At 34.4% G+C, this 24,471-nt stretch overlaps 1 protein-coding gene across 7 annotated transcripts in view; it reads left to right on the plus strand.

The window, feature by feature from the left end:
• Window positions 1-24,471, plus strand: part of NEK1 (NIMA related kinase 1) — a 239,119-nt gene that overhangs the window by 191,924 nt on the left and 22,724 nt on the right. For all 7 annotated transcript variants that reach the window (XM_040470858.1, XM_040470824.1, XM_040470831.1 and 4 more), the window contains 6 exons: window positions 4,708-4,796; window positions 5,696-5,943; window positions 14,012-14,163; window positions 17,367-17,575; window positions 19,293-19,423; window positions 19,700-19,832. In XM_040470858.1, the coding sequence (XP_040326792.1) occupies window positions 4,708-4,796; window positions 5,696-5,943; window positions 14,012-14,163; window positions 17,367-17,575; window positions 19,293-19,423; window positions 19,700-19,832 (962 nt within the window). The remainder of the gene's footprint in view (window positions 1-4,707; window positions 4,797-5,695; window positions 5,944-14,011; window positions 14,164-17,366; window positions 17,576-19,292; window positions 19,424-19,699; window positions 19,833-24,471) is intronic.

Consider the following 24,471-nt stretch of genomic DNA (forward strand, 5'->3'; position numbering starts at 1 on the left):
CGTCAGGAATGAATTTTATTGAATGACTTTTCAGCTTCTATAGAACCGTTCATATAAATGTTTTCCTTTATTTATTAGTACAGTTAGCCTTTGAACAACACTGTTTTGAACTGCATTGATCTTTTTATACATGGTCTTCATATACATTTTTTTCAATAAATATATTGGAAAATTTTTGAAGACTCATGCTAATTTGAAAGAAGTTGTAGGTGAACTGTGTAGCTTGAAATACTGAAAAAATAATTAAAAGTTAGGTATTATTTTAAAAATATGACACATAATACATGTAAACTATGTATTTATCAACTGTTTATGTTATCATTAACACTCTGGTCAGCAGTAGTCTATTAGTAATTCAGTTTTGGGGAAGTCAAATTTTTAAAAAAAATTTTTAACGTTTATTTTTTGAGAGACTGAGAGAGAGCATAAGCAGGGGAGGGGTAGAGAGAGAGAGAGAGAGAGAGAGAGAGGGAGAGGGAATCACAGAATCAGAAGCAGGCTCCAGGCTCTGAGCTGTCAGCACAGAGCCCAACGCGGGGCTCGAACTCAAGAGCTGTGAAATCATGACCTGAGCTGAAGTCGGACGCTTAACCGACTGAGCCCCCCAGGCGCCCCAGGGGGGAAGTCAAATTTTATATGCACATTTTTGATTGCATGGGGGAATCAGTACCCCATCCCCCATGTTGTTTAAGGGTTAACTGTATAATTAATTATATTAATATATTAATATAAACTATTCTGCATACCTTAAGTAAACTCTTCTTGGTCATGACATATTATTTAATGCACTTATGTATTTTATGATTTTTATATTAATATTTGCAAAGAATCATCTGCAGTTCCTTTTGTTATGAGAAATCTTTGTTAGATTTTGTTATTCTTATTATGCTTCCTTCGTAAAAAGTAATTAGAAGTTTCTTCCTTTGCCATGATCTATAGCAGGGACAGTTGATCTTTTTCTATAAGAACCTGTTAGGGGGCGCCTGGGTGGCTCAGTCAGTTGAGCATCCGACTTCAGGTCAGGTCATGATCTCAGTTTGTGAGTTCGAGCCCCATGTCAGACTCTGTGCTAACAGCTCAGAGCCTGGAGCCTGCAGCCTGCTTCGGATTCTGTGTCTCCCTCTCTGTCTGTCCCTCCTCTGCTCATGCTCTGTCTCTCTCTGTCTCAAAAATAAATAAAAAATTAAAAAAAAAAAAGGAAGAAGAACCAGTTAGTAAATATTTTAGCCTCAAATAGACGATTTGGTCTGTGATGTAGCTATTCAGCTCTGCCTAGGTATTGCAAAAGCAGCCATAGATGATACATAAACAAATGAGTGTGGCTGTTTCAAGACAACTTTATATATAAAAACAGGAGATGGGCTGGATTTGAAGATGGGCAAAAAGGAATGTATGCAAGAATGCTTATCATAGCAAATAATATAAAATAGTCTAAATAATCATTAATAAGGAAATTGTTAAAAATACTGTGTTTCTGTATACTACACAGCATATGCAGCACTTTAACACGATTTGGAAAAAAAAATGTTAGTTTTGTTTCTAACACCATTCAACAAAACAATATCAAATTTATTAAAGACCTAAATGTCAAAAAATGGGAGGCAACCCAATAATTAATATCCAGAATTCATAAAGAATTCATGTAAGTTAATAAGAAAAAAGACAAAAAAGTCCAAGAGAAAAAAATGGGAAAATAATATGAATATAGTTGTTATCAAAGGAGAAAACCATATTATATGGTTAGTAAATACAATTGTATGGTACTTTATGGATTATAGAGAGTCAGTACTACTGAGGAAAAAAAGACATCACACTCCTAAGTTCTGACTAACTTTACTCAGTGAAGAACTATGGATGTATGAATGTCAGATACTTGTTCTCCCTCAAAGGAGAGAAGTAAATAAAAGGCAGACCAGAGTTTAGGTGTATCCAGTGAAAGTTTCTTCATAAAATAATATGAAGCCAGGAGGAAGGGAAGTAATAGCATCAAATATTGGTGAGGGATTGGGAATTAGGTGCTTTGAAACATTATGAATATGAATATTAATTGGGAGAGCCAATTTGGAGATCCATTTCCCAGTTTTGTTAGTTTAAAATGTACATTTTGTATAAAATATATCTTTTATTTTTTGGTATCTACTCTAAGATTACTCACACATGGGTACAAAGAGGCATATGCAAGAATGTTTATTGTAGGAAAGTCAACAAATAATCTGAAAGAATCTAAATAATCAATAAGGAAGTCGCCAAAAATAGTTTCTGTATGCTGCATTATGTATTGTATACAGCACTTTAAATAGTAAAATGTTACTTCATGTATTAATATGTAAATATGCCCCAAATATCAAATAATTAATGAAATAAAATGATATTGGGTAAAAAAGCATTTCTGTATATTAACACTATATTATTTTTATGTAAATTTAAAATGGAAAAATGGAAATTTAAAATTTAAAATGGAAAAATATGGTAAGATATATACCAAACTGATAACAGTAAAGTCAACTAGGATTTGAGCAGTTAGGGGAATTCTAAAAGGAATATTACTTTTTTTTTGGTTGAGGTGAAATTCATATAACATAAAATTACCATTTTAGCCATTTTAATGTGTATAATTCAGTAGTATTTAGTACATTCACAGTGTTGTGTAGCCATTACCACTATGTGGTTCCAGAACATTTTCATTTCCCTAAAAGGAAACCCTGACTCCCATTAAGCAGCCCCTTTCAGTTTTTCCCTTCCCCCAGCCTTTGTCAACTGCTAATTTCCTTTCTGTCTATGGATTTGCCTATTCTGGATATTTCATATGGAATCATATAGTACGTGGCTTTTTGTATTTGGCTTCTTTCACTTAACCATACATAATGTTTCCAAAGTTTATTTTGTAGGATATACACTTCTTCATTCCTTTTTATGGCTGAAAATCCATTATGTGGAATATACCATATGTTTTTATCTGTTCAGCAATTGGTGGGCATTCAGCAGATGATGGTGGGTCGTTTCCAGGATTGTTGCTACCTTTTGTCAGTTGTAAATAGTGCTGGACCTCCCACTAACCCTCATCCCTTTTTCCCATCTTCTCACCTCCCTTCCCTCTGGTAACTACCAGTTTATTCTCTGTATTTATAGGTCTGTTCCTGGTTTATGTTTCCTTCTGTGTTCTTTTTTTTTTTTTTTTTTTAGATTGCACATATAAGTGAAATCATATGGTACCTGTGTTTCTCTGTCTTACTTATTTCACTGAACATAAATACCCTCCATGTCTACCTGTGTTATGCAGGTGGCAAGATTTCACTCCTTTTATGGCCAAGTAATATTCCAGTATGTGCGTGTACACATTCATCTGTCAAAGGACACTTAGGTTGCTTCCAAATCTTGGCTGTTGTTAATAATGCTACAAGAAACATAGGGAAGCATAGATCTTTTTGAATTAGTGTTTTTGTTTTCTTTGGATACTCAGTAGTGGAATTACTGGATTGTATTATATTTCTGTTTTTAATTTTTTGAGAAATCTCCATACTGTTTTTCATAGTGGCTGCACCGTTTGCATCCTTACCAACAGGGCACAAGGATTCCTTTTCTTCCACATCCTTACCAACACTTAGTTCTTTTTGATAATAGCCGTTGTAACAGATATAAGATGATATCTTTTTGGAGGTGGTTACCAGTTCCTATTTATTGAAATGATTCCTTTTTTCCATTTTTATTGAGAAATAATTGACTTGTATCACTGTAAGTTTAATGCATACAGCATGATGGTTTAATTTGTATATATTGTAAAAGGATTACAATAGATACAGCTAATATCTATCTTTGTTATGAGATGATATCTTATTTGGTTTTGATTTGCATTGTCTGATGGTTAGTGATATCAAGCATCTTTTTCTGGATTTGTTTCAAATCTTTGGACCGTATTATTCCAATCTTTAAATTTTTGTTAAAAAAATACATGAATTTAATGCCCAGCTATATTGAAATAAAAATTGTTAGTTCTTCTTTACCTTTTTTCCCTTAATTAATTCACTGTCTTCAAGAACTAAAACATTTCTGTGCATATCATTCTATTTTTTTTGTACTGTGCTACACACCATTTTTGAAACTTAACACCATTTAATACTAACTGATCTGCAGATTACTTTGCTTAGCTAATAATATATTAACTATCATTCTATATAGCATTTCACATAGATTTCTGTTTCATTTTTTTTAACAGCTGCATGATATTTTACAGTATTAGTATAGCATGATTGTTTTATATTCTCCACTCTTAAGGGGCATTTTGATTGCTTAAAGTAGTGGTTCTCAGACATTAGCAAGTATTAGAATTATTTTGGTATTCATTAAAATCAATTGGTGGGCCTTATCTCCAAAGGTTTGATTTATAGGTCCAGTCTAGGCCCTGAGAAATTGTATTTTGAACAAGTTTCTGTGTGTTCCTAATGTCTAGAGGCCACATTTTGGGAACCACTGTTACAAGAAGTGGTGAGGCTGGCTTTTGTGACTGACTGATTGGTGAAGGTTTTAATAGGGTAAAAAATACAATGTGCTTATGAAAGAAAAATATGTATATCTGTACACACATGAGGAAAATATTATGGAAGAGGGATCATAGAATTCTGGTGAACTTGTACTCTTTTTTCTTTTTTAATTTGCGAGTGCTTTTATTTCTAGTAAATTGTATTTTTACTGATGTGTCCATCTTGGCAGGTTGGAAGATAGGATCATTGTTCAGCAAGATGAAGTTACTGAAGATGGAATCCCAAGGAATGTGGACCACCTTAGTGAAGTTGATATAAGTAAGCCTTGTTGTGCTAGACTAAATACTTTCTGGAAGGTTGTTAATGTGAATCTTTTATTTGGACAACATATTAATAGACAGCATTTCTTGTCAGTTACCTCATTCATTTAAAAAGTGTAGTAGTCATAGAGCATTAGGTTCTCATTAATAAACCTGGATTGTTTGGCAACATGGGCAGTAAAACTTTTTGGGCAAGGGGCATCTGAATGGCTCAGTTGGTTAAGCATTCAACTTCAACTTAGGTCATGATCTCACCACTCATGAGTTCGAGCTCCTCATCAGGCTCTGTGCTGATGACAGCTCAGAACCTGGAGTCTACTTTGGATTTTGTGTCTCCCTCTTTCTCTGCCCTGCCACTGCTCGTGCTCTGTCTCTCTCTGTCTCAAAAATAAATAAATAAATAAATAAATAAATAAATAAATAAATAAATAAATAAAATTTTGGCCAATTATTTTATTGAATGTTCAAAACAAAAAGAACTGCTTGCTAAAATTAAGCCAGTATACTAAGAACATTAAGTAAATTGTCTTGTTTTTAATAGTATTAATTAAAATATGAGAAATATAATTTTTCCTATCTAACCTATAGGAACAAAGATAAACGGGGTAAATATGAGTGTCTAAACAGTGTGTTTTCACATTTCCTTACATTTGTGTCTACATATTTTGCATTTAATGGAAGTATATAGCAAATTAATCTGCTTTCTGAAAATAAAACCTAATATCCAAAGATTATTTATAAGGTAATATAATCACATAAATACTTTGGTTTTGTTTTCTTGATAGACATGGAGGTTTTTGCTACAATCCATGTTAAATACTGTGCCTTTTTCAATATCACATAAAACTATTTAAGTACTATATAGACTTATCACAAAATCTTTCCTTTATACCACAGGAACTGAAATAGATGATTCTCAGCACTCCAAATGTGATGTAGATAAATCTGTGCAACCAGAACCAGTTTTCCAAAGAGTGGTTCTTTCAAAACACTTGAACGTAGTCTCTCAAATTCAATCAATTATGTGTTCACCAGAAGAATCCTTTCCACTTCGATCTCGCTCTGATTCACCACCAAAAAATAAAAACAAGAATTCCTTGCTGATTGGACTTTCAACTGGTCTATTTGATGCAAACAACCCAAAGGCAAGTATGCACCTCAAATAGAAAATATCTATTTTAATAACATTTCTTATTTATTTTCTTTGATAAACCATAATGTTGAGTTTGAATCTCTTACACACACACACACACACACACACACACAACAGAAGGCCTCCATCTTCTCTTCTGGGATTCTAAAAAGAAGTTGCTATTGAGAGTACAACTAGGACAAAACCTATTTCATTGGTTCCTTGTTCAGGATTCTTTTTATAGGGTCTACTTTTATTTAAGCAGAAGATCTCTCTTACACCCTCTTACATTATCTCCTCTCTTCACTACTCAACCCTACCTCCATTTTTAGTCTGAGACTAAACTTAAGTAATATATCCTTTCTTTTTTTAAGTTTATTTATTTATTTTGAGAGAGAGAGAGAGAGAGCAAGTGTACACATGGGGGAGGGGAAGAGAGAGGAAGAGAGAGAATCCTGAGCAGGCTCCACGCTGTCAGCCCAGAGCCCAACGTGGGGCTGGATAGTGAGATCATGACCTGAGCCATAATCAAGAGTTGATACTTAACCGACCAAACCATCCAGGCACCCCAAGCAATATATCTTAAATGGACAGAAGTACTAATTGCCTAATTTGTATGTAGAAAGACTAATAGATAAGATATTCATATGCACTTTCTGGCAGAAGATTTTCAAACCTCTTATCTTTTCTCACTTGCTATCTTTTTCTTATTTTGAAATTGCAATAGTATCTCTATAGAACATTTTAAAATATAAAGGAGTCACATATTTTGTTATATTACGTTTTATATGTGTAATTTTTACATTTATAAAACTTTTTGCCAAAATGAATTATTAGGCATATTTTTTGTAATCTGCTTTTCTGTTTAATAATAATTATAAAATTATTACAAATGTTACTATTGAAAACTATATTATTATAAAAATTGCATTTTGTCATGGGCACCTGAATTGCTCAGTCTGTTGAGTGACCAACCCTTAATTTTGGCTCAGGTCATGATCTCAAGGTTCATGAGATTGAGCCCCATGTTGGGCTCTTTACTGACAGTGCAAAGCCTGGTTGGGGTACTCCCTCTCTCTGTCTCTCTGTCCCTTCACCACTCATGTGTGCTCTTTCTCTTTCTCAAAATAAATAAGCATTTTTTAAAAATAACATTTTGCCATATTGTCAAATAATCTCTCATATCATCTATAATGACCATAAATTCCATTGTGCTGCTATGCTATATATAATTTTTTAAACTAATCTATTTTTATTGCTGGGCCTTAACTACCTACATGTGTATCTTTGACAATAGCCACAGTAATTTTCATAATTTCTGTAAGTAGAGTTCAAAAGGTTATATTGTATACTGCCTGTTTTCCCTTTAAGAAATAGCTTATTATGGGGTCGCCTGGGTGGCTCAGTTGGTTAAGCCTCTGACTTTGACTCAGGTCATGATCTCACAGTTCGTGAGTTTGAGCCCCACATTGGGCTTTCTGCTGCCAGTGTAGAGCCTGCATGGGATCCTCTGTCTTCTTTCTACCCCTCTGCCGCTTGTGCTCGCTCACTTTCTCTCTCTCTCTCTCTCTCTCTCTCTCTCTCTCTCTCACACACACACACACACACACACACACAAATAAAATAAAGATTAAAAAGTAGCTAATAATACCTCAATAGTATATGAGAGTCTGTACTCTAAAGAGCACCAACTGTTATCATTCACTTAAAAATTGTGTATTTAATGAATGGGTGATGGTATTTTTAAAATTTGTGTTTCTATGTTTGCCACTGATGTTGGACATTTTTTATATGTTTAGGTCTGTATAGGAATGCATTACCTGAATTCTTTCATCCTTGGCTATTTTTTAAATATGTCATTTTGATTTTCAATTTAGTTTTCCAGTTGGATATGTTTTTACTTTATGGAGTGTTGTCTTAATCTTATTTTAAATGTAGAGATTGCTAAATTCTCTTGTCTAATAGCATTCAAACTTTCAAAGATGTAAACTATGAAAACAAATGTTATGATCTTCAGAGTTAGAGAATAAGGCCTACTTGTGGAACAGAGAAGGATTGTCATGTAATTCATACACTTTCCCTTCTAGTAAAGGTGTATAGCTAATTGTTTTTAGCCTAGAGATTTTTAATAATTTATTCTGTGTATAAAGTTAACATTCCTGGAGAGCTTGGGTGCTCAGTCAGTTAAGCATCTGACTCTTGACTTTGGCTCAGGTAATGATCTCATGATTCGTAGTTTCAAGCCCCATGTCGGGCTCTATGCTGACAGTGCAGAACCTGCTTGGGATTCTCTCTCTTTCCTTATATCTCTGCCTCTCCCCAATTCGCATGCTCTGCCTCTCTCTCAAAATAAAGAAATAAACTTAAGAAAAAATGTTAACATTCCTTGCATAATACATTTTAATTTTTTATTTTCTTTCATGACCTTAGTTCAGCCTTAGTAGTTCTATAGAAGTACTTGCTTCGGAAGTAAGCACAACAAAATAGATTTCATGTAGGGGAATGACTGTAAGAGGAAGGGCAAGAAAGAACCCTAGAAAGCCAAAGCAGTTTGTAGCCATTTAAGGCAAGGACAGAAGGCCATACCTCCCTATTCCTTAAATCTTTGAGGTCATGAAAGTTCATCACTGGGCCCAAATAGTAAATACTTGGTGTTCATAATGGTCACCTTAAAGTGTGGAGAAAAAGTAAAATTTATTTTGAAACATATAGATAATCTGTCTACTAAGTGGAATAATTTGAGCTCTTAACAAGGATTTTTGTTAAAGGTCTTTTTTAAAAATGTTAATTATGCTACTTACCTTTTTTTTAATGTTTATTTTTGAGAGGGAGAGAGAGTGCGTGCACGAGTGTGTACAAGGCAGGGAGAGACAGAGAGAGAGAGGAGAGAGAGAGAGAGAGAGAGAGAGAGAGAGAATCCCAAGCAGGCTCCACACTCAGCAAAGAGCCTGACCCTGGGTTCAGTCTGATGATCATGAGATTATGACCTGAACTAAGATCAAGTTGGATGCTTAATCGACTGAGCTACCCAGGCAACCCTGTGGGTTTTTTTATTATTATTGTTAAAGGAAATTCTCCTTGTACTTTGAATCCTAACCTCTCTCACCTCAAGGAATAACTCCTTTACTTTGGTCACACTTGTATCAACTTTTTCCTCTATATTAGATCATTTCCTCAACATACATGTTCTTGTAAGTCCCATCGTAATTAGCAAACTTCTCTTCTCTTGACAACATGTCCTTCTCCAGCTACCACCCCTTTTCTCTGTTCCCTTTATAACCAAACATCTTCAATATGTTGTATCTTTGCAGTCTCCACTTCCAAATACATTCCAATATGACTTTCATCCCACTCCTCCATTAAAACTGCTCTTGTTAAATTAGTTACTAATACATTGCCAAATTCCCTGTACCTTTTTCTCTCTTCTTTCTTGATTTTTTTCTTCCAACAGAGTTGATATACACTTTATTTGTAAAATCATTTTTATATCTTGGCTTGCTTTATATCACATTTTCCTCGGCTCTCATGACTCACCCTTCAGTCTCCTTTACTTGTGGCTTCTACTCTAACAGATCTCCTTAAAAGAATGTGTATTCTATCATTGTGTGGAATGTTTTGTAAATATCAAGAATTAAGTCAAATTGGTTGCTAGTGTTGTTCAAGTCTTCTTTATCTTGTATTTTGTCTAGTTGTATCATTTGATGAGAAAAGATTGAAAAAACTATACTTGCATAATTGTCTTTTCATTTGTGTCTATTTTTGTTCCATGTATTTTGAAACTTTGCTCTTGAGTGAATAAAAATTCAGTATTGCTGTCTTCTGGATATTGAATTGATAGGTTTATTGTTATGAAGTGTCCCTTTTTGTTTGATAGTGGTGTCCTTGCTAATTGTCTTTCTACTTATTTATCAATTACTGAGAAAGGAGTTTTAAAATTTCCAGTCAATTTAATGCATGTTAATAATCTTTATATAGTCTTAAAAAATTGACCTCTTTAATCGTTATGAAATGACTCTCTTTATTCTTGGTCATATCACTTTGTTCTGAAATCTGTTTTGTCCAATTTTAATACAGCCATTCCAGCTTTCTGATGATTAATGTCTATGAAGTATATATATTTTACATCCTTTACTTTTAATCGCACTGATTTTATATGTAAAGTGGATTTTTTGTAGCTATCATCTAGTCAAGTCTTTTTAACCAGCCTGACAATCTCTTTTATTCAAAGTGATTAGACAATTTACTTGTTATGTAATTTTTTATGTATTATTGATATGATTAATTTTAAACCTACCATTTTGCTATTTGTTTTCTATTTGTCTCATCACTTTTTCTTCTCCTATTTACTTTAATTCTCCCTTCTTTTGGATTGAGTATTTTTAGCATTTTATTTAATCTCTACTATTTGCTTTTAAAGATAGACCTTTTCAAATATTTAGTTGTAATTCTCAGTTTTCAACATACAGTTTTAGCTTTTTACAATCTTTCTTTAATATACCACTATATTTATTTAACATATTTAACATATTTAATATACCACAGTATTTATTTAACCTGTTTAACAATATACTTCCATTTCTACTCTCTTGTCTGTCCTTTTGGCATTGTTGTCATATATATTATGTCCATATGTTATAAACACCACAATAAATTTTCATCATTTTTGCTTTAAACATTATCTTTTACAGAAAGTAAAAATTGAGAGTCTATATATTTACCATTTCGGACATTCTTCATTACTTTGTGTAGAATTCAGGTTTCTATCTGGTATCTATCATTTCTGCACCTTTTAAGAACTTCCTTTAACATTCTTGTGCAGCCCTGTTGGTGATGACTTTTTTTCCTCTTTTGTTTATTTAAAAACCTTTTTGTTACACTTTCATTCTGAAAAGCTATTTCTAGTAAGTCTAGAATTATATTATCTTCTGGGTTGTATTATTTCTGACAACAAACACTGTAAATGTAGCTTTCATAAGGTAGTAGTAATAGAGTAACTTGATTTATCAAGTAAGGTAAGGTAAATTTGTAATAGTTCAAAATGAAATCATCTCAAGAGGTGATCTTCTCATGCTATCACTTATATAAGAACAGAGTCTAGGTTACCAAACAAAATAGTTATTTGTCCTTCCCCTTAGACCTCCCTCATTTTAGAGGATGGCGAATACAGGGTGGAGAGAGACCAGATGTGTTCCACCAATAGTTTTCTGATCTGCGGAGTGGAGTGGAAAACTAATCTCTATAAAAATACTAAGAATTTCTTTACTCATTATAGCAAATGGAGAATGTGGGGGTGGGGGGAATATTGATGTGTAATTCACCAGTAGCGTATATGTCTTAAATGTCTTAATTTGCTAAAATATCAATTCTTATATAATGTCTATAATTTTTGCCTTTGCTAAATGTTCATAATTTTTTTAATGTTTTAGATCCACTTTTCACCTGGTTGAAATGAGGATATATTTGTAGAAGCTATTTTATTTATTTTGTTTTTTAATTTTTTTTTTCAACGTTTATTTATTTTTTGGGGACAGAGGGAGACAGAGCATGAACGGGGGAGGGGCAGAGAGAGAGGGAGACACAGAATCGGAAACAGGCTCCAGGCTCCGAGCCATCAGCCCAGAGCCTGACGTGGGGCTCGAACTAAAGGACCACGAGATCGTGCCCTGGCTGAAGTCGGACGCTTAACCGACTGCGCCACCCAGGCGCTCTGTAGAAGCTATTTTTAAGAAACAGTGTTACAGTTTAATTTTAGTAAGCAGAAGTTAAATAAATATGTTCATTATAATTCATTCTGTACTATAACCAGAGTATTGCTAATTCATAATTTTATTTGAAAAATACTACAGATGAAACTGTGAGTTGACAGAATTATTTTAAGTACAATTTTATGTGGAGTTCTATTATTAGTATACTTACTACTTAATTTATTCACTATCTTATGTGGTTCTCTTCATTTTTGAGAAAAAGAACTTAACCAACAAACAAAAACATCTAAAAAATCTGTCAAAGAAGACTGTGAACATAAAGGGTTTTCAATATAGGATAGATAAGCTGTTGGATTGAGGGTACATAGATCTATTCCAGGAGGAAAGTTGTGAAATTACATACCTCTTAAAATTTCTTTCTAACTGTATTATGTTACATTAAGTTAGGAAAATTATTTTTTTAATGTTTATTTTTGAGAGAGAGAGAGAGACAGTGTGAACGGGGGAGGGGCAGAGAGAGGGAGACACAGAATCCGAAGCAGGCTTCAGTCTCTGAACTTTCTTTTCTTTTTTTTTTTTTTAATTTTTTAACGTTTATTTATTTTTGAGACAGAGACAGAGCATGAACGGGGGAGGGGCAGAGAGAGAGGGAGACAGAATCGGAAGCAGGCTCCAGGTTCTGAGCCATCAGCCCAGAGCCCGACGCGGGGCTCGAACACACGGACCGTGAGATCCTGACCTGAGCTGAAGTCGGACGCTTAACGACTGAGCCACCCAGGCACCCCTGGGCTCTGAACTTTCAGCACATTGCTGGATGCGGGGCTCAAACCTGTGAACCAGGAGATCATGACCTGACCTGAAGTCAGATGCTTACTTAACCAATTGAGCCGCCCAGGCTCCCATATTAGGAAAATTATTTTAACTAGTGAAAGGAATAAACTAGAATTGAGACTATTTTACCAGAGTTAAAATTTATCTCAGCCTAAAAAAATACTGCATCTTCATGTCGAGTCCCCTTGAATTTAGGTATATAATGCATATATGCTGTATCTATTTAGAGAAACTGTTACTGTATGCATATTTTGCATACCAATGGTTTGTAATATACAGGGTTCAAACCATTAAAATAATAAACAAGTCAAGCATAAATTCTGCTGACAGTGAGAGATTCAGAAAAAGAAATACTTTCAGTACCATTATTAAGTGCTTTGACAAGCAACATATCTTACCATCTTGTAGTTCATAACCATTTTTTTCAAGTGCTATAATATGTAAATTATGTTCAAGTAATGGAAATCTATGCTTTTTTTTTATTCTCAAAAACAGATTGTACCAATAAAATTGGCGACGAATATAAATTTTCATTAATATGCTAAACATTGTTTTCTTCACAGCCTTCAATCTGGTGTAGATTCTTACCAGGGCCTTAGGAGTTATGTTTCAAATCTCACAGACTCCTTTAGGGTTATTAACCAAACTCTGAGACTTATATATTTAGATATTTGTTTCATTGCTCTGTCTATCCATCATATTCTAACTGCTGTTAGGTTAGTGGCCAGAGGCTATTTCTATTATTTCTGGTCTTATGCAAACAAGTTCAAATTTTAAATACCTCAACTGTGCATTTTTTCTTAAGTCAGTTTCTTCTCACCTGATCTCACATGATTTTCAGTATGAACATCAAGTACCTGTCTTTCTAGCCTTGCCTTCTTGTAGGAAAGGCTCTATTTACAGTCCATTGTTCAGGGAAGCCATGTTAGGTTTTTGTTTGTTTTGTTTTTTGTTTGTTTATTTTGCACTAATATGAAGTTCCTTGTTTAACCAATGTGGCCCAGCCAACAGCTCCTAGGATAAATGATACAAAGGGCCACCAATTTATGTGTGATGGTGCTTTGCCAAGCTTCAGACTCAGTCCAGGATTTGGGAAAGATATGTGGGGAGGATTGGCCATAGGAAAGTGTGAGAGGAAGACTTAGCAGAGATACAGTAAAAGAGTGACAGTATAGGTCCTGAATGAGAAGGAGCAAATTAGCAGTTTCTGGCACTGCCTGATTTCTGACAGATTTCTAATTCCATTCCCTGGGCATACCCCAAGTAAGCACCTCTATCCTGCCTTTGAACAATGACTTAAGTGAATCCTTGTATGTTGAAACCCAGGCATAACTTGAAAGTTTAGTTTCCTTACTGAAAAAATACAGAGCTGAAATTCAAGAGAATTAGGTTCTAACCTTGGACAAGTCACCTCTGGAGCTTCTAGCTCTAAATATATGATATAAAAATAAAAAATTAGTATTAGCTCTAACTTTCTAATTTTTTTATCTCAACTTTATTTTCTAATGATCTCACTCCTACTAAGAAGTCTGTTAACTTTTTTAGATGTTGAGGACATGTTCACTTCCAGATCTCTCAAAATTGTTCAGAACACTGATGGATGTTCCCACTGTAGGAGATGTATGTCAAGACAATCTTGAAATAGATGAAATTGAAGATGAGCATATTAAAGAAGGACCTTCTGATTCTGAAGACATGTGAGCATGATGTCATTAACAAATACTAGCACTAACAGAATTTTTGAGTATAGGAGTTCTAGAGATGTGACTCACCTAGGCAGTTTTAAAAAATGATCTATAACTGATTTTTTCACTACTTCTTTACCTTTATACAGCATTTTTAAAGTACAGTCATGCAAGTTTTGACATGTATAGTTGCCTCTAAGTAATATAATGACTTACTCTCACTTTGAAGAATATAAGAAAATGATTTCTATGTGTGCTCTCTGTCTTATTCACTACTGAACATGTAGGACCTTGACTTGGCCATGGGGGACATGTGTAATAAATTTTGCTTAAATGAATGAATATTAGGGTGATCATTATTTAACAGTTTAATGCCACATGATACAGGGATTGAAGTGGGAAATTGTGAAATATGTACTATTCTACAGTTCACCAGGGAAAAGACCAGAAAGCCTCTATATCTCTCTCCTGCCATGTATGATTTCAAAACTATGGCAGTGGAGAGTTAGCAGGTAGACTAGTTGTGTTATTTGCATATGTATGTGCACATACATTTAATTGCTTTCCCAAAATTCCTTTCTTCATGATCCACAGGGAATCTAGAATCCAAGAGAAATTTAACCAACACTTCTGAGAACTATGGGAAGTGATAGCCCCTTAGACAGTAATCTTTTTCCACCCTCTTTGCAACAAGTAAGCCCTCCTATGTTACTCTGCACTGTCAGCACAGAGCTTGATGCAGGACTTGATCTCAAAAACCATGAATGATATCATGACCTGAGCAGAAACCAAGAGTCGGTTGCCCAACCAACTGAACCACCTAGGTGTCTCTAAAATCACCATTGTTTTAATCTGACTGCCACAATAGCTTGTTTGTGACTTGTGTTCTTTTAACTACTAGTTGATGACAGAATTTTAAAATTTAAGTTAGAAGCTTTTAATATTAATTTAAAATTTTGAAAACCAAGTTAAAAAAATGAAATAAAAAATTGAAAACTAAGCTATTTTTATTTTTTTAATTTTTTAAGATATTTATTTATTGATTTATTTATTTTTTATTTTCAATATATGAAGTTTATTGTCAAATTGGTTTCCATACAACACCCAGTGCTCATCCCAAAAGGTGCCCTCCTCAATACCCATCACCCACCCTCCCATCCCCCATCAACCCTCAGTTTGTTCTCAGTTTTTAAGAGTCTCTTATGCTTTGGCTCTCTCCCACTATAACCTCTTTTTTTTTTTCCTTCCACTCCCCCATGGGTTTCTGTGAAGTTTCTCAGGATCCACATAAGAGTGAAACCATATGGTATCTGTCTTTCTCTGTAGGGCTTATTTCACTTAGCATCACACTCTCCAGTTCCATCCACGTTGCTACAAAAGGCCATATTTCATTCTTTCTCATTGCCACATAGTACTCCATTGTGTATATAAACCACAATTTCTTTATCCATTCATCAGTTGATGGACATTTAGGCTGTTTCCATAATTTGACTATTGTTGAGAGTGCTGAACTAAGCTATTTTTAAAAGTAGGTTAGTGCATACCAGGAAATTTCACTTAATGTTTTCCTTGGGAAAAAAACATTTCTTTTTGTTGTTATTCAAACTTCACTCAAGGTCATATAATAAGAAAATCTAAAAAGTGAATTCAGGGCCACATTTAAAAATATATATAAGACAAATTTTTGAGTGCTTCTTCCAAAAAATGTTAGTCTTATACTTTTCTTATAATGGCAGACTTAGCAGCCCCACTGACTTTTAATACCATCTATGGAGGGTACTAATTCCTCCAGGCTGGCCACTAGAAGATTTAATCAACAGATTAATGTTTACTCATTGTTACAATGGTACATTGTGGATGTGCAAGCTATGTTAGTCTTTTAATTAAATACTAAGTTAAATGCTAATAGTAGGATGAGCCAAAAGATTAGATATGCTCTCTTTCTCGTTCTAATGAGGAGGAATGCTTTTCTATACCTGCTACAAAGTGTAGAAGTTTGTACACATAAATAAAAACTAAAGATATTTCTACATTAAAAGATTATTTTCTTTTTCCATTGATGGAAAATTTATTTAAGATCTTGCATAATACCATTTATATTTTAGCTCTTCAGTAAATACTTGTTTATTTGATTGGAATCTAAACTTAAATCAGCTTTTCTAGTGGATGAAATCCTCAGCATGGGTACATAACTTCTTTCAGGAGATCTCATATATCTAAGAGGCAAATCATAAAAGAAATAAAGTCAGTGAGTATGTTTTGGGGGTATTATAGAAATGGTGAGATTTCAATCCTTTCTGTGCTATTTATTGACTGTGCAATTGAGTGTATAGCCTTGTGCAAGACATATAAACACTTTGATTCAGTTTCCATGTCTCTAAAGTGAGTTATATGTAGGTAAAATTTTAGTAATAGAATAAAACTGAATAAATAAACTAAATAGAATAAACTAAAGTACTATATAAAAGTAAGGTATTATTGGCCTAAATTAATTAGTTCCAGCATCTTTAATCCCATGAAAATAAAATTAATATCCTGAGCAATGCCTTGGAAATAAGATAATCTAGCAAAGATTATTATGGTTAATATATTCTAATTATGTGGTAAAGTTTACTTGCTATGTATTTTAGAAATGTTTTCAAGGATAAACATGTAAAGATAAGATTTCTGGTGACTATTTTTATTCACTAGATCATCCTGTGAACCTAAATGTAAAATTCTGTAAGTGTTTTCATTTCTAAAAGTTCAAATGTCCAATGAATGTTTATATGAAAAGCCTTTCATATAGGATACTACCATTATACATCCACGTGAATATTCTGCTGAATTTTCAAAATTACATAGAAGAAAAATATTTGAATATTAAGTATTTTTTTTGAAAGCAAGTGAAAAATCTCTTTAGTCTGGCCTTTTAAAACACTGAAACATTCTTTCAAAATTTAAGCAGTGAATAACATCGATAGTTTTATAATTCTCTTTCGGCACTCAGGATCACACAAGTCATCTTTGGGCTTATGTATTCCAGAATATGTACCATGTGCTGTATTTTATAATTGTATCAGTCCTCATTTACTTTTACCTCTGTAGGTTTTTTCAGATTTCTTTTTATCTACTATTAGTACTTTTAAGTAGAAAGGAACACATGTATATTGAAGTAAAATTTCAAAATAAGGTAACATTTTGGTAACGTTTACTTTAATCTTTCAAAATTTCAGTGTATTTGAAGAAACTGACACAGATTTACAGGAGCTTCAGGCCTCTATGGAACAGTTACTTAGGGAACAACCTGGAGAAGAATACAGTGAGGAGGAAGAATCCATCTTAAAAAACAGTGACATAGAGCAGACTGCAAATGGGACAGATGTAGCAGATGAGGATGACAATCCCAGCAGTGAAAGTGCCCTAAATGAAGAATGGCATTCGGGTACGTGGTCATGATCATGGACCTTTCTTTTTTCAGGGTATACAATTATTTCAAGTAGAATATATTTTTCTGTTATCTGATACAAACCATTTCCAACTTTAAATAAAACTGAAGTATGCTTCTGTGTCTCTGACTTTATTCATGCCTTTTCTTCTCACACAAATATCCATATACATTTGTTCCATTTCTTTCCCGTTAAATTTTAGAAATGCTTTTGAAGCAGGGTGCCTGGGTGGCTCAATTGGTTAAGTGTCTGACTCTTGATCTAGGCTCAGGTCGATCTCACGGGTTCGTGAGTTCGAGCCCCATATCGGGCTCTGTGCTGACGGTGCAGAGACTGCTTGGGATTTTGTCTCTCCCTCTCTCTGCCTCTTCCCAGCTTGCACTCTCTTGTCTCTCTCAAATAAATTTTAAAAGAGAAGAAATGCTTTTGAAGGATTTTCATTGTTTTCTTATCTTCCTTGACTTATTTTTCTAGTACTAAAGATAATAGCCTAGTTTTCCTAGCACTTTATATTTTACAAAGAGCTTCCACATACAGTGGTTAACCAGCAAGGTTAATACCAAAAACAGTTTTTAAAACGTTGACACTTTTTTTTTAAATTGTTGTTTGTTGATAGCATTACCCCCAAGATACATAGAAAATCTGTGTAATCAAGAACTCTATTATGTTTATTTGGGAAGAAGAGCTAATGTGAAAAGGAACAATTCTTCAGTAATTTTGTCTTTTACTAGACTATTTCCAAGTGTCTTGGGCATATACATGACATAAAACATAGATAGCATTTGTATTTTCTAAGTGCTTTACTAAAGTTTTATGATACGTAGCATAAGTCCCTGCCTCCTGTGTGCTTTTTCATGTTTTGGCCCATGTTTAATATCAACTTTTTAAAAACAGCAGTTAGGGTTGGTTGCCTCAGTACAGAACATATGGGTATGCTTTTTTCATTTTTTACTCAATTAGAATGTTTTTATTTTAGTTTACTGTTTATGTCTATAAAAGATTCCCAAAGTAACATTCCTCTTTTTTTTTTTAAGTTTGTTTTTATTTATTTTTGAGAGAGAGAGAGAGACCATGTGTGCACACCAGCAGGGGAGGGGGCAGATAGAGAAGGAGAGAAGGAATCTCCAGTAGTCTCCACGCTGTCAGCACAGAGCCCAGTGCAACGCTCGATGCAGGGCTCAATTGCACCAACTGTGAGATCATGACCTGAGTCGAGATCAAGAGTGGAACTCTAACTGACTGAGCCACCCAGGTGCCCCATCCCAAAGTAACATTCTTGTTAAGACAGATTTACAGGGGCGCCTGGGTGGCTCAGCCGGTTGAGCATCCGACTTCGGCTCAGGTCACGATCTCGCGGTCCGTGAGTTCGAGCCCTGCGTCGGGCTCTGTGCTGACTGCTCAAAGCCTGGAGCCTGTTTCACATTCTGTGTCTCCCTCTCTCTCTGACCCTCCCCCGTTCATGCTCTGTCTCTCTCTGTGTCAAAAATAAATAAACGTTAAAAAAATTTTAAAAAAAAAAAGATTTACATATACACTGATTTCCTATATAAATGGCAATAATTATAATGATAAAATCTTTATAGTGAAAGTACAAGTAGTCTTTTTCAGTGACCTCACTCAGTTGTGAAAAAGAATTTTAGTCTATTAGGGTAAGAATTATTTTATTCATTCTTTTTAGTCTTAAAATATCTTCTTTTTATTTCTGCATTTTAGATAACAGTGATGGTGAGATTACTAGTGAATGTGAATATGATAGCGTCTTTAATCATTTAGAGGAACTGAGACTTCACCTGGAGCAGGAAATAGGCTTTGAAAAATTCTTTGAGGTTTATGAGAAGATAAAGGTAAGTAAAATGTCAATTAAAACATTTAACTTTGGGTCACCTGGCTGGCTCATTTGATAGAGCATCTGACTCTTGACCTCAGGGTCATGAGTGCAAGCCCCATGTTGGGCATGGAGCCTATTTAAGAAAAAATTTAACTTTGAAATATGCTCTTTTTGGATTACTAGTGAAATGTCAGTGATATTTATAGGTCAGTAGATTTATCATAAATAATAAAGTTTCCAATTAGAGAAAGTTACATTCAAGCATTAATTTATATTTGGAAATTTGGTATAGGCTATTCATGAAGATGAAGATGAAAATATTGAGATTTGTTCAACAATAGTTCAGAATATTTTAGGAAATGAACATGAACATCTTTATGCCAAGATTCTTCATTTAGTCATGGCAGATGGAGCCTATCAAGAAGGTAAGATTTCCTCAGTCTATTTTAAGTAAATGTGCAAAAAACAGGATGTAAATTACTGAGCTTTTATCACATGCATTTTGGTGAAATCTATATTGGAATCATATCCAGTACTTATGAGCAATTATAAAATTAACCATGTCATATACTGTTACTGATTCTACCATATTTTCATTGACTTAAGTCCTTTAGGTCCATATTTTTACTTAATTTATAAGTAACATTTGAATGAGATTTTTTAGAAAGACTCCTTATTGGTCAGTTCTAGAAATCAGAATGGTTTAGTAAAGTTTTAAACATACATGCTTCAGCAGTATGTACAGTTTCTCCTAATACCAAATGTAATCTCTTCCATTCACAGTAAGTGGAGTTCATTTATAGTGGTTTATATGTAAACCATTTTTCTATTTGGAAAATATTTACCTACAGAATGACACAAAATATATTTGAATTTTATGGAAAATTATTAAAGTTAAAAATGGTGTTGCCCCTTAAATTTAGTCAATTTAAACATGGAACAAGACCAGTGGTATAGTCCTAACTCTGTGACAAGCTAGTAATGTGACATTAAGTAATTTATTTGAAATTTCAGTTTCCATTGCTATAAAAGGATGATCACTATTCTAATGTACTGTGAACTGTTTTCAAAATACTTATTGAGTGCTTCCTGTAACCTAGCACTTTATTACTAATTGACATTAAACGACATAGTGTTTTATTTACATGTTGTTTACAGTTCCCTTGGGAGATGAAACCTAAGTATATGAAAGTGTAAAACTATATGTAAAAAATGCATATTCTAAAGTACTTTTCAGTGCAGTAGGAATTAGAGAAGGGAAGCTTGGATTGTGAAAAATGGAAAGAAATGTAGAGCCATACTTGTCAAAAAACTGAGTGAAAACTAATTGATGTGTATTAGAGTTAAAATCACCTTATCAGAAGCTTCTTGTTGTAAATAGTCTTTGTTGTAGGGAAGTGTTGAATCACTATATTGTACATCTGAAACTAATATTACATTGCATATTAACTAAAATGTAAATAAAAACTAAAAAAAAAAAACCCAAAGTAGTCTTTGTGATCAGATACTATGAAATGTTCATTTATTTTTTTTTCAACGTTTATTTATTTTTGGGACAGAGAGAGACAGAGCATGAACGGGGGAGGGGCAGAGAGAGAGGGAGACACAGAATCGGAAACAGGCTCCAGGCTCTGAGCCATCAGCCCAGAGCCTGACGCGGGGCTCGAACTCACGGACCGCGACATCGTGACCTGGCTGAAGTCGGATGCTTAACCGACTGCGCCACCCAGGCGCCCCTGAAATGTTTAAAATATACAGAGGAAATCAGTGAAGATTTGTAAACTGACAAAGTGAAGATGTTTTATAAAGTTCAATCTAGCAGCAGTATTCTGGATATCTTGGAGAGTACCGAGATTGCAAATAAGATCTTTTTTGAAACTGTAGATGTGTTTGGGCATGGGAGGGTGAATACCTGGATTTAGTGTTCATAGGAATGGAGCATCAATATTCAGCTCAGATATTTCAGAATCAGGCTTTTAATAAAAATATTTGATATTTTTATTAATCAAGTTTCCTAAAATCAAATTCAAGAATTTTTTTTATTTTGGGAGCAGCTTCACTTATTTAAGGTATAAACTTATTTATATTGACCAAAAAGCTCAGCCAAAAAAAATGTTTTTTTTAATTTGTTAATAAAAACAAAAATATTTTAGGGGCGCCTGGGTGGCTCAGTCGGTTAAGCGTCCGACTTCAGCTCAGGTCATGATCTCACGGTCTGTGAGTTAGAGCCCCACATCGGGCTCTGTGCTGACAGCTCAGAGCCTGGAGCCTGCTTCCGATTCTGTGTCTCCCTTTCTCTCTGACCCTCCCCCGTTCATGCTCTGTCTCTCTCTGTCCCAAAAATAAATAAACGTTGAAAAAAATTTAAAAAATAAAAATCCTTTAAAAATTCTAATAGTTATCGTTAAATCAAAACTAGAAAATCTTAAGGTACAGTGAGTACTCTTACCATATAGCTTCAGAAACCACTGTGTCTTCATTAGTATTCTTAACAAAATAATAACTGTCAAGAAAATGTTAGGGCCATTAGCAACAAGTAATGGATTGAATATAAGCCAGTAGATAGTGCTGCATATATTCTTCAATATGATTTCCTTTAGCCCCCTTAATCACAAACAGGCAAAAACAAAGCAATGTGTCCTATTTATGGTGGTGCAATGAAACCTATCAATGGAAACTTAAAGGAGCTCCTTTCTTTTCAATTTTTTTTTTTTTTACTTGAGTATAATTGACACACATGGTCATGTTAGTTTCAGGTGTACAACATAACTATTTGACAAGTTTATACTTTATGCTGTGCTTACCTCAAGTATAGCTACCGTTGGTCACCGGGCAACACTACTGCAATATCATTGATTGTATTCCTTATACTGTGCCTTCTTCCTATGATTTATTCATTTAATAACTGGAAGCCTGTATTTCCCACTCCTCGTTAACCCTTTTGCCTATCCTCCCAACCCCACCCCCTTCTCTGGCAATGATCAGTTGTCTATATTTATAAATCTGCTTCTGCTTTTTGTTTATTCATTTTTTTTTTAGATTCTACATATGAGTGAAATCATATGGTATTCCTTTTTCTCAGTCTAACTTATTTTACTTAGCAGAATACCTGTAGGTCCATCTATGTTGTCACAGAGGGTACAATCTCATCCTTTTTTATGACAATGTGATATTTCAGTGTGTGTGTATGTGTGTGCACTCGTGCATACACACATCTTCCTTATCTATTCACATATCAAAAGACACTTAGGTTGCTTCCATATCTTGGCTATTGGTAATAATACTGCAATAAACATAGGGGTGCATATGTATTTTCAAATTAGTGTATTCTTTTTCTTTGGGTAAAACCTATTAGTGGAGTTACTGGATCGTGTGGTATTTCTATTTGTGAGTTTTTGAGGAACCTCCATTATGGTTTTCCACAGTAGCTATGCCAGTTTACTTTCCACCAACAATGTACGAGGGTTCCTTTTGCTCCATACCCTCACCAACACTTATTATTTCCTCTCTCTTTGATACTAGCTATTCTGATGTATGTAAAGTAGTATCTCATTGTGGTTCTCATTTGCATTTCTCTGATGACTAGTGATGGTGAGCATCTTTTCATGTGCCTGTCAGCCATCTGTATGTCTTCCTCAGAAAATGTCTATTCAGGTCCTTTGCCTGTTTTTTAATTGGATTGTTTGATTTTTTCATGTGGGGTCATATATGTTGTTAACATATGACAGAAATGTCATTTGCAAATATCTTCTATTCATTAGGTTGCCTTTTTGTTTAGTTGATTGTGTTGTTTACTATGCAAAAGTTTGTTATTTTGATGTGGTCCTAATGGTTTATTTTTGCTTCTGTTTCCCTTGCCTGAGGAGACGCATCTAGAAAAATGTTACTATGGCTGATGTCAGGGTAATTCCTTTCGGTGTTCAAGGATTTTTATGGTTTCTGGTCTCATGTTACGGCTTTAATCTATTTTGAATTTATTTTTGTGCATGATGTTAGAATGGGTCCAGTTTCACTCATTTACATATATGTAGCTCTCTAATTTTTCCACCATTTATTGAAGAAACTGTCTTTTTCCCACTGTATATTCTTGCCTCCTTTGTCATGGATTAATTGACCATATAATTATAGGTTTATTTGTAGACTTTGTATATTCTTCCATTAGTCTTTATGTCTATTTTTGTGCCAATACCATACTGTTCTGATTACTACAACTTTCTAGTATATCTTAAAATCTGGAATTATGATACCTGCAGCTCTGCTTTTCTTTCTTAAGATTGTTTTGGCTATTAGGGGTCTTTTGTGTTTGCATACAAATTTGAGTATTCTAGTTTTATGGAAAATGCTGTTGGTATTTTTTTTTATATGAAATTTATTGTCAAATTGGTTTCCATACAACACCCAGTGCTCATCCCAAAAGGTGCCCTCCTCAATACCCATCACCCACCCTCTCCTCCCTCCCACCCCCCATCAACCCTCAGTTTGCTCTCAGTTCTCAACAGTCTCTTATGCTTTGGCTCTCTCCCACTCTAACCTCTTTTTTTTTTTTTTTCCTTCCCCTCCCCCATGGGTTCCTGTTAAGTTTCTCAGGATCCACATAAGAGTGAAACCATATGGTATCTGTCTTTCTCTGTATGGCTTATTTCACTTAGCATCACACTCTCCAGTTCCATCCACGTTGCTACAAAAGGCCATAGTTCATTTTTTCTCATTGCCACGTAGTATTCCATAGTGTATATAAACCACAATTTCTTTATCCATTCATCAGTTGATGGACATTTAGGCTCTTTCCATAATTTGGCTATTGTTGAGAGTGCTGCTATGAACATTGGGGTACAAGTGCCCCTATGCATCAGTACTCCTGTGTCCCTTGGATAAATTCCTAGCAGTGCTATTGCTGGGTCAAAGGGTAGGTCTATTTTTAATTTTCTGAGGAACCTCCACACTGCTTTCCAGAGCGGCTGCACCAATTTGCATTCCCACCAACAGTGCAAGAGGGTTCCCGTTTCTCCACATCCTCTCCAGCATCTATAGTCTCCTGATTTGTTCATTTTGGCCACTCTGACT

The sequence above is a fragment of the Herpailurus yagouaroundi genome, unplaced genomic scaffold, assembly GCF_014898765.1.
Source record: "Herpailurus yagouaroundi ecotype Mexico unplaced genomic scaffold, PumYag 28, whole genome shotgun sequence".
Taxonomy (NCBI): Eukaryota; Metazoa; Chordata; class Mammalia; order Carnivora; family Felidae; genus Herpailurus; species Herpailurus yagouaroundi.